We start from the raw sequence: 17,385 nt of genomic DNA, 5'->3' as shown, positions 1-17,385 counted from the left end.
TGTTAGGAATTGAAACCTCTTATATAGGCTAAAAATATCTTTTAATCTTGTATATTGTGGATCCGTAAGGATAATTTATTTCAGAAAAAAAAAGATCAATGTAGTTTATATGTGTTTAAAAAACTTGTTTGGATTAAAAATTATGTATTTGAAAATAGTTTAACTGTTTCAGTTTTTTTTTCATTAAGATGAAATTAATTTTTAAAAAATAAATATTTCATATAAATTTAGATCCATATTTGATTTATCCTTTCGATATTGTATCGTATAGGGGCTAGTTGGGTGTAGTAACTCTTGTGTGTTTTAGGTCACGATAAAGCGTTTAGTCTCACGAGAAAAAAGGATACTTCATTATTTCTTTAGTTTTTAAGTGCATAATCCTTCACAGAATTTACATTTAGTTTATGTGTTAATGTTCTCGTTCTTTCATTAATAATTGGATTTTTAATTGAGGATAGAGTGTGTTTATTCTAAGGATTGTAGTCGAACAAATGACAGAATATAAGTTGGTGGTTGTAGGAGGTAAGTCGATCTTACTAATCTTAGTTAGTATTATTATTATTATACATTGTACACTAATTTGACTAATGTAGGTACTTCGATAAAAATTTCAAAATGATCACAATGCAATGGAACCTATTTAGTTAGATAGAGCTTGAAAAATGCTTTCCAATGATACCAATTTTATATTGCTGAGTTAATTGTGAGGGAAGTTATTAAATTTTTAGTGGCCAAAAATGAGCCTTCTTTAGCCTTTGTAAATAAAAAAAAAATCTGTGACCGAAACAACTGACAGTTGAACTTAAATTAACTTTATTATAAAAAGTCTTAAAGATATGGGGTTAAAACTTCACACTCTTTTACATTAACCAGTATTCTGTTAAAATACATTAAAAAAATAAGACCAAGCAATAAAATCCTTGAAAAAAAGTGAATTAAGTGTAAAAAAAAAGCCTTCGACAAAAAATAAAAATATATGTGATTTTGTCATCATATGAGCCCAAAAGTCACAAATAAAAAGAATCAGAGATCTGTATTGTGTTTTATTTTGTTTAATTATAATTCTACTGTATTTAAATAGCTATTTATATGCATCAGATAGATAATTCTTATAAATTATAAATGAAAATAGCACTGCGCAGAAAAATATTTCCTAAAATTTAATGACTATAAGTTTCATAAACTTCATAAAAAAACAGTTTTAACTTTTTTAACCTTTTTATAGAGCACTGGCAATTAATCATTTTAAAATGCCTGAATTTAAATGCTTTAAATTTTAAAAATTAGATTGTAAATGAAAAATTTATAGCATTGGACAATAAAATAAAAAAGAAACCTTGCGATTTTTTTAGAAGTTATTAAAAGATTTTTTACTTGAATTTTTTTGCAGTAATAGCTCATCATTTTAAAAATATAATGTACTCATTTATTAACTATTAATTTACATGCATACTAATAGAAAAAAAAACACACGGAAAAAAAAATTAATTAATAGTTCGCTGAGCTAAAAATATGAAAAAAAAAATTTAATATTTAATATTATTAATTTAAAATATTTATTTTTACTTTAAAATTTGCAGATTACAAAGTCATTATAATAAAGACACATTCCCTCTCCATAATCAAGCATTCAAACACTATAAAAGTTAATCTAAATGAAAAATTCCTATGTGTGCTTCTAAAAATAGCTTGGGATAGACAGAAATTGACCATTTCCAGTAAATCACAGTGTTGGTTGTTACTAAAAATAGATTTTAACCATCAACTTTGAAAATTAATATCTAAAGAGTGCGCCAAGCTACAAAGTTCAAACTTAGCACACAGATATATATTAACATGCTAAATTCAATAGAATTAGTGAGATTGTTGTAACTATAAACACTTTTATTTTATTTAAAAAAGAAAATTTTACCCTTCTTTGTCTTTGTTAATTTTAATATCAAATATCTTAAAAGTGCGCCAAGAGAATTTAATGAAATTTGAAATATACACATTTCATAATATGATAAATTATTGTAGCAAACAGCATTGTTGTAACTTTTATAGGAAAAAATGTCAACTTTCACATAAACTTTTGTTAAGAAAAATTTAACAGATTGACTTCAAAAGCAAATAAAAATGATCTCTGATATCTTATGTTTACAAAAAGTAATCATAAGTAGTCCTCAAATCAAATACAATGTGCTAAAACTTTGATGGAAATGACCACCCCTAAAAAAAGGGTAAATGTGCTGACACACTTTTCAGCCATTTTTTGGGAGAGAAAAAAAATGGATCTAGGTCAGTTTATCGAAGTACCTAACTAATGATAATAATGAATCGTAATGACACAATGTTACATGTAGATCTACTATGTCACTATGTACAGTAACATATCTCGACTCTATATTCTCTACTCTAGTAATCTTACTTTATTTTATACTTTATAAAAAGTTTATTCCTCGAGTCGAAGTCGAGTAGAGTCTAGAACTAGAGTCTCACTAGAGAGAGTGCCTAGACTTAGAGTTTAGAGTTAGAGTCAAAAGTTGCTGAGAGTAGCACAGTAGATGAGTAGACAAGAACTAAGAAGTTCCAGACATGAATCAAGAATAATTAATTTAAAGATTTAGATTATCATTCATTATGATATCCTTTTTAACTTTTAACATTTTTTATGGCCTATCAATATCAATGTAGATCTATAATCATCACAAACTACACTAGAGTCGACCTAGTTACTAGTAGAGCTACTCAGTCTAGAGACTAGGACTAGATCTAGATTCTAAATAGACGTCTATATTATTATAATATTATATAAGTATATAGAGTTATATAGACGTCTAGAAATATACAAGATCTACATCTTTAAAAAATCTAGAGTAGATCTAACTATTCGTCTCTCTGGACTCTGGGAAGTTCAACTATAAGTCATAAGTATAATTATTATACTATATATATTCTATAATAATAATGTCTAGAGTCTAGACCTACTAGATATAGATTCTAGATAGATTGATAGATCTAGAATCCCTGGGTACGCTGTTCTGCCTCACTGTGGCACCCGGGTGGAAATGGTTGATTGTGGGGGTAATTAGGCTAAATGAATGGAGAAACATAGTTCCCGTTGGGATGCCCACGGGTAGACAAGAGTCCACCTCTTGCACGAGCGGATTTGCAAAAAAGTCCCCACAAACCTGTCACACATCCATGCGCTGTTCCTCAAAGGGACTGTTACATAAAGGGCGAGTCCCCCATGGTTAGCTTGGTATAACGAAGGAAAATGGTGGAGGCTCCCAGTGTCCTCGGCCTTCGGCCATGTGCAGCCAAGCATGCGTCGGGGGCCAAAGGAATTGGAAACAGCAATGCTTTACATAGGCATTGACTCGGGTCTCTCTCAAACAGAACTGTGTTCACACAGGTTGTTTTTTTTTTACTGTTTGGCGTCCAAACAGGTGTTTTTTTTTCAAACTTGGGGCTTGAAGAGCCTTTGGCTCAGCCCATGGACGATCAACAAGATCTAGACTCGTCAGACTGCCTTATTATACTATACCACTTATAATAATTATATTCTAACTTACCAACTTATACTATCTAGGTCTAGAGATATCTAAATTTAGTTATATAAAAGTCTTAAGTTATACTCTAGATGAGCCTAGACCAGTGGTTCCCAAACTTTTTTGTTTCGTAGACCCCTTGCCATGTTTTCTGTTTTTTTGGTAGACCCCCTGTTTAACTTGCAAATTTTTTCAAATTCATCAACATTTTTTTAAAACTAATTTCTATCTGTAGTGAGTTGAAAAGTGAAAAAGTAAGTTAAAGCTGCAAACTAAATTATAGAGATCTTTTTTTTTTATTGATAAAATTCAAATTTGAACCAATTTTGCTATAAGTAAACAGATCTTGTAAGATGCCCACAAACCATCATCTTCTTTATATTTTAGATAACCAACGCTATACAGCTTACATTTATTTTTACTAAACATTACTTACATGTAGACAAAATTAATTATTGAAATTAAATAGGCCCTACAACAATTTTTCATTTGAATAGAAGGATAAATATTTGAAGGATTAACTAAGGTATAAATTATATATATATTATTATGAAGAATTACATTAATGGGATTAGAAAATTAAAGTCACGACCTGCTTAAATGAAATCTATTATCGTAGACCCCTGTGGAATCTCATAGACCCCCAATTTGTTTTTTCACTTTCGTAGACCCCTTGGAAGTCTTCGTTGACCCCTGAGGGTCTACATAGACCACTTTCAGAATCACTGGTCTAGACCTAGAATCGACCTAGATCAATCATTCTATGTCTAGATTTAAACTTTAGACTATCTATAACTAGATATATATAGAATATAGATTAAAGATCTAGTGTACACTCTAGTATCTATTACTAAGTAATAGATTTAAATCTATAATCTATATTGTTATAATAATTATAATATATAGTTTATATAGTAATGATTTCCAAGACATAAGGAGCCTTATATAGTAATAGTAGCTAGACTCTACTGTACTCTATTGTAGTGATAAGTAGATTTTTTTAGTAAAATTAGTAGATCTAGAATTAGTGATTAATAAAAATCTAGTCATACTAGTATAGATCTAATTAGTGATCTATATATATATAGTAGAATCTTGAGTCTAGAGTTTAGTTCTAGATTCAAATCTAGAATAAATATATAGAATCTAGACTGTAGATAGAAATGAATTATAATAATGCAATAATGGGTAGATCTAGATCTGTATATCATAGATAGTATTTAAAGTATCTAGCTAGAGTAGAGATCTCTAAAGAATTACTGAAAACATTAATTTAAAAAAAAACAAGTATTGCATGCAAATGTTATACTTCTAATTTTTCGGGGGATGCTCCTTCATTAGTTTGATCATTGAAAAGTTTGTCCCTAGATTTTAAAGCACCCCCCACCCCCCAACAGCTTCTGACATGAAATTCATCATTACATATCATAAGCACATGGAAGGAGGAAAACAGCACATTTATTTTTATTGTCCAAATTCTACTTTTTTTTTTTCCTGATATTATTGTTTTGTTTCTAGGTCTAATCATTATTTGAACTCAAAGATTTTTTTTTTTTTAAAGTGAATCTGACCAGAAGTGGATAAGTAGTATCTATCTAAAATAAAGACTAGATCTATAGATCTAGTTGTAAAATCTAGATGATTGATCTGATCATTTTCTAGAATGGATCTTGATCCAGAATCTAGAGCTACTTAGACTTAAGAGGAACCAAATTGCATTAGTTTAGGAACAAAAGTCAGATTATTTTGCAGATGATTGCATAAAATATTATAAAGAACAATAAAAAAAACAACACAAGATATAGAAATTTTACAAAGAGAACTAGATGAATTACAGAAATGGGAATCAAATTGAAGCATGTCTTTCCACCCAGAAAAATAAAAAAAAAAAACAACCTAAAACAAATTAATTCCACTCATCTTATTCATGGTAAACCAGTAACACTGACCAAAAACGCAAAATACCTAGGTGTTATAATAAATGAAAAGCAGTCATGGAATCCCCATATTGATGAAACTATCAAAAAACCAAACAAAGCATTAGGGTTTATTAAAAGAAGTTTCTATAAATCTAATAAGATCATAAAACTAAAATGTTATTTAACCTTGGTTAGGCCAATAATAGAATATGCATCCTCTGTTTGGGACCCCTCAACTCAAGAAAACATAAAGAAACTGGAACAGACACAAAATAGAGCAGTGAGATTCATAACAATCGAATATTCACTTTTGACTAGAGTAACACCTCTAGTGGAATTAATAAATTTAGAAAGCCTTCAGGATAGAAGACTTAAAAGTAAAGTAGCAAAAATACAAAAAAACTAAATTTAATAAATTACTTAAAGACACAAAGATAAAGGCATGTTCCTCGTCCCATATGCTAGGACAAATTTGTACAAATACTCCTTCTTCCCTAGTGCTACTAGAGCATAGAATGGGTTGCCTGGAGCTAGCAAGGAAATCCAGTGACTTGGCAGAATTTAGGTCATTGGTTAATATGCATATCTTCTTTTTTGAAGTATTTCTGCATTATATAAGATAAGAGTCTAGTTTCACATAATTAAATATACATATACAACATTCACTTCTATTCGATATCTGTAGTGTTTTCTCTATTCTAAGTCAGCAATGTATTTAGTAACACATCTGTCATGGTTGTGTTTGTCGTTGATTGCTTGGTATACATTACAATGACCCCTGGGGGGGGGGCACTTCAGATGGCGGCCAGGGGTCAGTCGGTAATAGTAGCAATGTGTTGTTTATATCATCTAGCCGTAGCACGTCACTCTGTAGCACAGCTGGATGATGTCACACCTTTCCACCCTAGTCCCCCCCCCCCCATCTCCTGTCGTCGCGCGCGCGCACACACACACACACACTCTCACTCACACACGCTCGAGTCCTACGTCGGGAAAAGTAGATCTATGTTATGTATTTCTTCTCTCGCCCGCAGCTGTCGCTGAGCTGTGACGTCATATCGCCGTGACCCCCCCCCCCGCCAGGGTTAACATTCCGTTAGTCAACAAGGTGTTCGCGTGGCACGCGGTCGTCTGCCGATAAAAGGCGTTATCGCATATAATCTTACGTAAGTCATCGGAGTTGTGTGCATTCACTTGGCCCAACAACCCATGTTCAATGCCAAATCGCAGTTATTAGAATAATAATAATAATAAATAATAAAGCAGCGGTTCTGTACATGGTTCAAACTGACCGCTTGGGTATCTGGTCTTCATCAGCGTACATCAATAAAGTGGTAAAGAGTTTTTTTTTTTTACTTGTGCTAGAGCAGCGGTTCTCAACCTTTTAGTCTCGGCGACCCTTTTTTACCATCCCCCACTCTGCCGCGACCCCCCCCCCGCACACACACACAGCAATAGAAGAGTAGACAATAACAATCCATTTTTTTCGGTGGTCTTAGGCGACCCCTGGCGAATCGTCAATCGACCCCCAAAGGGCTCGCGACCCACAGGTTGAGAACCCCTGTGCTAGAGCTTTGAGCTGACAACCATGATGTAGCCTACCTATTTAACTTTGTGGCTTTCCTTCTTTGTATAGGCTTATTGTTTCCTTTTCGGCCTACACACGAGGGAACAGTCGGACAAAGTCGAATATATGTTGTTTGTTTTTTTTTCGAAAGTTTGAACGTTGAGGGTTTAATACTAACAGTGTCGGGAACTTGGCTCATTAATGTTCCACCAACTTAAAGAGGCGAATTCTTTACAGGGCACGTCAAGCGAGTATTAGGAAAGTAGCTCGCCGGTGAAATAAAATGTAGAAAAAAAAATTCTATTAGTTAAAACCACAATTTCTTTAGAACCACAATTTCATTTAGAACCACTATTTCAGCTCACACTTTTAGCTAGAACCACAATTTCAGTTAAAACCACACTTTGAGCTCACACTTAAGCTAGAACCACACTTTCAGTTAGAGCCTTACTTTCAGCTAGAACCACATTTTCAGTTAGAGCCTTACTTTTAGCTAGAACCACATTTTCAGTTAGAGCCTTACTTTCAGCTAGAACCACACTTTCAGTTAGAGCCTTACTTTCAGCTAGAACCACACATTCAGTTAGAGCCTTACTTTCAGCTAGAACCACATTTTCAGTTAGAGCCTTACTTTCAGCTAGAACCACACTTTCAGTTAGAGCCTTACTTTCAGCTAGAACCACACTTTCAGTTAGAGCCTTACTTTCAGCTAGAACCACACTTTCAGTTAGAGCCTTACTTTTAGCTAGAACCACATTTTCAGTTAGAGCCTTACTTACAGCTACAACCACACTTTCAGTTAGAGCCTTACTTTCAGCTAGAACCACATTTTCAGTTAGAGCCTTACTTTCAGCTAGAACCACACTTTCAGTTAGAGCCTTACTTTCAGCTAGAACCACATTTTCAGTTAGAACCACAATTTCAGTTAAAACCACACTTACACTGGATTTACGACCGAAGTGAGTGCGTGTCTTATGGCCTGATGTATCTGTGGATGTGAAATACTTTTGGTAGGGAAACCACAGCCCTTTTCAGTGTCCATGTTTTCTTTTCTTTTAATTGAATAGTTTTGCTACTACTTATACTACTACTGCTGCTGCTAAGTTATTTTACGGTAGGCTGACTGGTCACAGCGACTCGCCACGACTCAATAAATAAGATGACATTTTCAATCTTCAATGACACGAAGCTCATCCATTCAACACTCTTGACAAACAATTCAAAATAGAAGGTGCACGAGTCTTGACATTTTGGGTATGAATTGATTCATTGTAGTCCCCCTTAGCAGTGTTCGAATCTCAAACGAAGTGGCAGGTCTGAAGCAGTATGGCCGTAGGCAGGTTATAACCGTTATAAGGATCCTCGTAGGAATGTTTAGGGCTTCGAACTTGTCGTTATCCCTTCGGTTGATATAACAACAGAGTGTATTGTTACTATAGATAGCTTCCAAACCAGAAGTCCCGGGTTCGAATCCTTGTGAAGACTAGGATTTTTAATTTCGCGATCATTAAGGCGTCACTGAGTCCACCCCATTGTTACTACAGATAGCTTCCAAACCAGAAGTCCCGGGTTCGAATCCTTGTGAAGACTAGGATTTTTAATTTCGCGATCTTTAAAGGCGTCTCTGATTCTACCCAGCTCTGATTGGTACCTGACATTAGTCTGGGAGAAGTAAAGGTCGTTGTGCTTGCCACATGACACTTTCGTTAGTCGTGGGCCACAGAAAGATTACATTTACGGAAGGTCTGAAATGGGAACTTGATATTGAGATATTCCTTTTTTTTTTTCTTAGTTATTTTTATTATAATTAGTATTACATTTATTCGAACTTGGGACTACCGTTTAAGAAACCAAACACTTAACGATACGAGTGTTTTAATGCCTTTCAAAACGAGGACAAGTGTTCTGAAGGAAAACATCGCGTCTCAACAGATCATTGGCAAATAGAACAAAGGAATGACGAGAACTAGCAAAGATTAATTGACCTTTAGCAGTAGAGAGTACTAAAGATTACATGACCTTTCACCTTTAGCAGTAGAGAGTACCAAAGACCTTTCCGATCTATAAGACAGAGCGTCTGTTTGTGGTCCAAAGTTGACTAGGGTGCCATGTGGCCAGCACAACGACCATCTAATGTCAGGCGAATTGGATGAAAAATGGACGAAACTCAAGATGCCGGTCTTCATCGAGATTCGAGCCCCCAGAGCCTCGGAAGCCAAGCGCTTTACTCTCTGTCTTGACCACATCTTTCAATATATCTTTTGACCACATCTTTCAAAATATCTCTTTGACCACATCTTTCAAAATATCTCTTGACCACATCTTTCAAAATATCTCTTTGACCACATCTTTCAAAATATCTCTTTGACCACATCTTTCAATATCTCTTTGACCACATCTTTCAATATCTCTTTGACCACATCTTTCAATATCTCTTTGACCACATCTTTCAAAATATCTCTTGACCACATCTTTCAATATCTCTTTGACCACATCTTTCAAAATATCTCTTGACCACATCTTTCAAAATATCTCTTGACCACATCTTTCAAAATATCTCTTGACCACATCTTTCAATATCTCTCTTGACCACATCTTTCAATAGCTCTCTTGACCACATCTTTCAATATCGTTCTTTTATTCCCCTGAAGAAAGTGGCATTGCAGCACATATTAGCGAGTTTCGAGCCAGATTCCGCTGCGTCCTCTATCAAGCAGACTTTTGGAAATACAAGTATCTGTTTCCTGAGCTGAACCCGAATGGCTGGCGCTTCGCCGCAAACGATGACATAACGTGGCGAACGTGACTCGATGTCACACGACATCAGTGTCTCGCGTCTGCCTCCACTGACCTTTAACCCCGTCCTTGTGTTCTTGGAGTGTCCGCCCCATATTGGCGCGCACTCCACTTGATGAGACAATCATTGAAATAGCGTCAACCATTTTGGAGGGATTTGATTTCATAGTAGGCTGGGCGTAGTTCTTCTGGAGTTTTCCATTTACAGTTAGTCAAGACCAGACAACATAAATTAACTATACGACTAATGCAAACGAAAAGCTTGGTCGATCTAAAGAGTTTTTGTTTTTTAATTACAATAATCTTGGACGTAGTTAAGATTATTTCGGGAGGGGGTAATTTTGTTTTTCTTTACACACACCACAGCGTTTTTTTCCACCTGTATTTTAAGCTTCAGAAATGCATTTTCTAAGGTGTTTACAACTCAACGTCATTCTAGTTATAATATAACAAAAAAATTAAACGTGCAGATGAAACATCAAATTTGCAATTCATCACTTCACTCATTCTCTGCCCAATTAACGCTAGTATCGTTGATTTAACTCCATGAAAATTAAATTAATTTTTGTTTTTATAAACTTTAACTTTAACTTCTCCTATAATTCTAGACCAAAACAAAAATTTCCTGATAACAAAACGAAAAAGTTATTGAAGTTTAATCGTGACAGGGTAGAATACACAAATGTGAAAAATGAACAATTATGTTAGAAAATAATTACGGAGATAAAGAGTTAATGGAGCCCAGCGATTGATAGGGAAAACAGGTCAATGTGTCGGCCGGTGTGTGTGTGGGGTTGAACCCTCTTCCCCCAAGCACAGCAACGCCCATGCAGTGTATGCGTGTTATTAAATGGTATATTAATAGTCATTTTAGCAAATAATTTAAATTATACAAAACTTAATCAAATGCATGTATACTTGCATATATTTTAAAGTTTAAAAAACTTGAAAAGGTAATGAAAACCAATGGGGTCTATGACATAACGTAATTTAGGTATCAAACCGTGTTATAAATAAAACTAACTAGTATAAAGTTCCTCTTTCAGACCTTTTGATTTATAGGGCAGATGATGTAAAGGAAATCTTTTTCTTTGGTCGACGAATGAATTATATAACTAACACAACGACCAACTGCATTTACTTTCCAAACTAATGTCAGGTACCCATTACGGTTAGGTAGAGTCAAGGGCGTCCTGAAAAACACCGACATAAAAATCCGAAGCCTTCATGGAGATTCAAACTCGTGACTCTTCGGTTGGGAAGCCGAGCGCTTTATCACTCATCCACCACGTCCCTTCTTGTTTTCAATGATTGCTTTGAATACTTCTTATGGATGTAATCCAGGCGACCCTTGCAGGCCAGTCGTCTGTACTTTGAAGATATGCTGTAAGGAAAAAAACAAACTTTTTTGGTAAAATTGCCAGTGAGGCACTTTTTATGGATGGCTAAAAATAATTTTATGAACGTTTTATTGCATGAAAGCCAAGGCCTGCTCGCTCACAGCTTACAGTCTAGACAAAAATAAATAAAAAACAAGAAAAAGTAAAAACACTTTTCCACTTGTTCAGAATTTATCAATACGCTTTATGGTTTGGGTAAAATACTGGCAGCTGATAGTTGGTGTATAGTGTATACCAGTCGTGACTCTTAATTAGAAGTCTAAATGCTTTCAGCGGAATCAATGCCGCCCCCCCCAACACACACACACATACACACACACACAGACTATCTTGATTTCTATATTCTCGTCACCTTGCTACCCTGTGTATTTGTTTGTTTGTTCAGAAAGCCAAAACTCGTGGTCCCTTCATTTGTATTAATTTTTTTTAATTTTAAGGTTTTTGATTTTTTTCCCCTTCAATTAAGCTCTTACAGCACGGCCAATCTTGATATCATTTCAACTTGATAATCACGGTCTTCAATAGTCTCATTTTCATAAAATAGTTTACGTTTTAACACGTCTTTCTCAATCTGTGTATTGATTTCACATATTTCAAACAACCTATTGATTAATTTCTGTCATCATTTTAAGAAGGTTTCTGTTGCAGCTTTCTCGTTTCCAAACCCATTTCCTTGGCGACATAGGCAAAGGAAATCACGATCTTTGTACAACCTTGTGGTTTTGGTTCATTCAAGATGTCATTCCTTGGACGTTTATATTCCTTCAAAGTCTAGTAGCCTCACCTCTCGCCAATATGACCCTCACACCCATCCGTACATTACTTCCCCCTTCTTCCCCCCTGAGTAATCACTCCATGGGTAAATCTCTGCTACCAGCGACACGGCTCCTACCCCCCCAAAGTTTTAAGCTGCATTCTTTGACTCTAGCGTTGAAGATCTCACCAACGCTGACGACTCGGAAATGGGTTTTCTGCTAAAGGGATTCCCAGTCGGAAACGGAATAACCAGAAAAGGGAGTTGTTAAATCGGAAGAGTTGATTGAAGCCCGACGTCTGGTCAAGTCAAGGTCAAGGCTGTATGGCTGTGCGTCTAATTTCCAGACGCTGAACTATTTGACTGCTCGAAACGATTTTGTTTTAAAACGTGGCAGCACGTGGTATTTGACCTACTTTCAAGGGAGTTTTTTTTTTTTTAAATGAGACCCAAGAGCACATTAGTTATGCCGTTGTTTGAGTTTTATTTTAGATCCACCGCTTACTAGAAAAAAACAACCTATGTGTTTTTTTGTCTGTCCAAAATGAGTCTCCAAACCCTTTATATGAATGGCCCCAAACACATTTCTTATTCCAAATGCTAGGATTAATTCGTACAAGTGCTCCTTCTTCCCTAGTGACATGTTAGCAGTTGCCTAAATCAGCTAGGAAAATCGATGAGTTTTAAATGTTTAAAGTCTCTTATTAGTTTGCAAGGTAATATTTTTTTAGGAACGTCTGTAATTTATAAGATAAGATCCCCCCCCCCCCCCCCCCCCCCGTGAAAGACAGGCGCAGGGGATGTAAAGAAAACTTAAAGAGAATCCCGGCGGTCAACCGCGTTGTCTGCACCTGTTGTGGACAAATGTGCAGGTCGTAACTGGGTTTTGCGTAGTCACGTGAAACACTACGCCAACCTTAATCTTTAGTATCGAAAACTTTACCATTAAAGAGTTGAGAAACTTCTGAGGGGGGGGGGGTCGCTCGTAGCCCAGGTTGAGAAACGCTCTTGGAGCTACCGCTGTATGGAAAATAGTTTGACCACTACCTACATGGTCTAGCATTGTCACGTGACTCACGTCTTCGCACCAATGCTCTTATCTCATGATTAGGGCTTGTGGTCGAGGTGACCGTTCTTTGGTACTAGTGATGGTTGTTTTAGTGGATAGGCCCTGCTCACGTAAATAGGCCAGGCACAGCAAGGTCGCCAAGGCCGCATTCAATAACAAATAATTTAATAAAAATAGTTTGAAAAGCAAAAACAAGATAAGATAATTTGATTGGTCCAAGCAAATGGGAATTCAGTTTGGCTACAGTTGTCCACCTCATTGCTGCTATGACAGTTGCAATATAGATCCAAACTCGATCAACATTCATGTGAATAGACCTTGATTTTAATGATTTAACTGTATAGAATTTAGCCCTTGTTATGTAGAGAGAGAGAGAGTAGTCCTTAAGGGACTGCAGAGACGACATGGCCTAAATTGTGCCGATGTGCCTAAAATAAAAAAATCAAAACATTCATGTCCATAACGACCACACATACACGACCAGCGCTTTAGGAATTAGGCTACTATGCACTTCTCGGCGACGACATTTCAACACTGAAAGTAGAACAAAGGAGTGAACATTTTCTGTTCGAGCCTTATTGGAGAGGTGTCGACCACTTCGTCCAAGTGTAATTACTCAACAGTAAGACGCGTAGAAGTTGGGGGTTGAATTGGGTATTTCCTTAGTGATGCGACAGTACATACAAAAGTAAGAACGGAAATAGGTTAGAGACGAATCACGAAGATTCTGCTTCTAGTGAATCTTGACCACGTGGGCTGCGCCCTTCTTCGTGTAATAAAATGTGTGTGTTCTAAAAATAAAGGTCGGATTATCTTATTCTTTACTAGACTTGCTTGTTCTGCTGGTGAGTTGTATGGGAAGAACTCGCGATTGTAGTTAATATATCATCTCAAGTAAACAGTAAACATCTTTATCACTTCACTACCAACCATCTCCCAGAAACTGCTTACTTGAGATGGTACTAACTACAGTAGCGAGTTCTTCCACACAACTCACCAGCACAGAGGTATGACGTAACTGTGGTTTAGTGGGTGTACATTGTTTTTAAGGATTGCATTTGTTTTGGTAAGACACTTTCAGGGACTATTGCATCCGTGTTTGAGTGATATACCTTCACCTATCCCTCAGTCTGCTGAACCATTGGGGCACCACACAAGATCTGTTGACCGTCTTTCTCCATTTCTGTCTTTTGCCTTGGATAGAATTTCATTCCATGACAGGCATGTCCTTCAGTGATACAAGATGCTTTTATCATTTCGATTGAAAAATGACAAAAGAACATTATTTTAGTCCTTGCAGACTTAGCCCGCCGCCAACAGTTCAAAAACAAACGTAACGATTGGATTCAATCCTACACACATTATGGTTACGTTGTACGCAGAGCTGATTCCGTGGCAGCAGGAAGTACATTTCTGAGATCTCCTCTGATCAAACGTACTAATGCATGGGTCTTGTACCAGACGTGTTATCGCCACTAGAGATCATCCATTTATGTAGTCTGCTCAAGTGGGTTGGAGAGTCGAAATAGAGCGGGCTATGTGGACATAGAGGATGGGTTAGGGCCCATGTTTTCGGAAAAAAAAAAACTATAAATAGCTAGTTTGTTGATGGATCCGGTGTACACAATAGAGGAAGTGTTATTGTTATTGTTATTTTTTTGGTAAAGGTCTATGAAAATATTTGTGCACTTTTAGCACTGCAGAATCAGGACAAGAAACTTATTTCAAAGCAAATGGGCAACGCATGTATATAATAGTGGGTTTTAAAATGATACGGTCGTGTGTTTGTTATGAATATGATTTACTGTATCGGTTGTCGTTCTTACGTTTACATGCGCTTGTAACTGGTCCGTTATATTGCGTTCACAATATGTTTGAGATGGGTTGTGTGTATTAAAGCCCAATACTTTTACGGACATGGTTTATGACTCTATTGTGTTATTTTGTTTAACCACTTTTCAATAACAAGTTTAAAGGTAGCGTCCTTGGCATTGTTACGTCTGTCGTGAAAATCTCCAATAGAAGTTGTCATCATGCTAAAGGCGAATCAATGAATTAATGACTGTTGTAGTTACATTTCTTTGGAGTATTATTTCATTTCCCTTTTGTATAACGCAACACATACTTAAATAATTAGTTGCTATTAATTTCTGATATCTAAAAACGAGATTAGGGTTTACGCTGGCAAGGCTGCCTTACCAATAAACATATTCTGCTGGAGACCGGTGTGGACAGTAAATAAGCACCACTGTGCTGGCTCGGACACCTATCCCGCTTAGGGGATGACCGCATGCCAACGGCGTTTTTTTTTTGTTTTTTTTTTTAGCATAGGTGTTTTTTTTTTGGTCGGCATAGGTGTTTCCCGTAAGCGCTATTAAGATCGACTCAGGCGCCATTTTGCCCTCACTGGCATAGAGGAAAATTAGATGAGCTGAAACATGACGCCCACACAGCACCCCTTCCCCTTCACATTTTGGGATAGGCTTCTTAGCAGGCTCTGCCAGGGTGTAGCACTGTGTGCCGCAAGCTGCCTAAGGGTCGGCGGCTGCAGAATTTTTCTCAGGGTTGACTCCCGAAGCCTTAATCATCATTTCTTTTAGCCCAACAAGCGTACACATCTATTGCCACGACTTAGTCGTTTCTCTTCCCACATTGCTCTTAACATTTTCTCTCTCTCTCTTTTCTCGCTTTCTCCCTCTCTCTCTCTCTCTCTCTCTCTCACATACACACATAGACAAAGTAAATCGCTTTGCTGGAGACACATAATCTTAAAGCTAAGACTTGCTATTAAATTCAATACATGAACTGTTTAATAAAAAATTATAGCAGAATTTAATTTAATTAATGCAGTTTTGTCTTGTCTGGACTGGTCTAGAATAGAAACACATTGATCTATTTTAAAATTATTACTTGACTGTAAATAAACGATGTCTTGGTCTCTTGGTAGTTAGGATTAGGTTTCGGTATGGTTTGGTTAGGTTTTGGTATGGTTTGGTTAGGTTTCGGTATGGTTTGGTTAGTTTCACATGCATACACATACAGCATTACAATACAGACTGAACCACTTAAGCCAGGCCTATGTCTTATCCACGATCTGTGACGCCAGCGACCAGTTTGGCTATCTTGGTTTATCTTGGGGAAGAAATGTGCTATCCAAACATTATGAGTGATAATCAAATATAAAACAAACTTCATTTCTTCTTATACAAACATTTCATCGACTATAATCAATACTCTAGATGTGTAATCGGATTACGGAGATTTTGTATTTGGTTACTTACAAAAAGATAAAAAGGTCTGTCGTATAATGTGGTAGGGAATGGTAGAATGGATGGCTGCATGGTCGTGCGGTTTGCGCGTTGGACTGTCGTTCGGACTTATCGATGGTCCCGGCTTCAAACCCTGCCCGCTCCCATCCCCCGTCGTCCTGCGGGAGGTTTGGACTAGGAAGTAATTTTCTTCAACTCTGAAGGAACATCCGAAACATGTAAAACATTTTATAAACATTTTTACAGACTGTTATGTTACACTGAGTTATATGATGTCGTAGGTGATGATAAACTATGTTCCTATTGAGTTGTATAATTTGGTAGGTGATAATAAACTCTGTTATGCTCCTATTGAGTTGTATAATTTGGTAGGTGATAATAAACTCTGGTATGCTCCTATTGAGTTGTATACGTTTATAAGGTTCGAACCCCTGGCCACTGCTATCCTATGCCGTCTCGCAGTAGGTTTGGGCTTCATTTCTGAAGGAAAATCTAGATCAAACCAAAACAAACATGACGTCTGGTATTATCAACATTTGCATTGGTTTCCTATAGCTGCGACTGGGGGTAGGGGCTGGCTCCCTTTCTTCCCCTCCTTCACTACGACTGTTACTACCTGTAGAAGATATACATATATATAGGATCTAAGAATAGAACGCCTTGGTTATTGACATTAACAGACGAACGACTCCACCTTATGTCAGGGGCAGAAGAAAATAGGCGCAGGTAAGCTACTGACCAGAGTTGTCGCCCTTTCACAGCTGACTCTCTCCCATTAATAATCGGGTATTACGTTGTGTGACTTTCATGGGATGCGTCACTCTTTATCATTAGCATTTATAATTGGGCCGCAGGGAGGGCCTCAATTGTATTTAGGTTGTCTGTCTGACCTCTTGTATGTCACGTTCGTAGCTTGATTTTTTTTCGATTTCAGGGTCTTCTTGGTCGTGATCCTCCTTTCCTCCACCTCGTCCTCTTCCTTGTCGTCCTTCTCCTCTTCTTCCTCTTCGTTATGACCCTCCTCCTCCTATCCTCCACCTCATCCTCTTCCTTGTCGTCCTTCTCCTCTTCTTCCTCT

The 17,385-nt window shown here is 36.7% G+C and overlaps 1 protein-coding gene across 1 annotated transcript in view; it reads left to right on the top strand.

Annotated features, from left to right (window-relative positions):
• The first annotated feature begins 309 nt into the window (after positions 1–309).
• LOC106054683 (GTPase HRas) overlaps positions 310–17,385 on the top strand; it is a 32,232-nt gene continuing 15,156 nt past the window's right edge. Inside the window, exon 1 of the mRNA XM_056044099.1 lies at positions 310–522. Coding sequence (XP_055900074.1) covers positions 492–522 — 31 coding nt within the window. The 5' untranslated portion in view covers positions 310–491. The remainder of the gene's footprint in view (positions 523–17,385) is intronic.

The sequence above is a fragment of the Biomphalaria glabrata genome, chromosome 10 (assembly GCF_947242115.1).
Source record: "Biomphalaria glabrata chromosome 10, xgBioGlab47.1, whole genome shotgun sequence".
Lineage (NCBI taxonomy): Eukaryota > Metazoa > Mollusca > Gastropoda > Planorbidae > Biomphalaria > Biomphalaria glabrata.
Note: the sequence above shows the minus strand (reverse complement) of the source record. Positions and strands in the feature narration are given on the sequence as shown.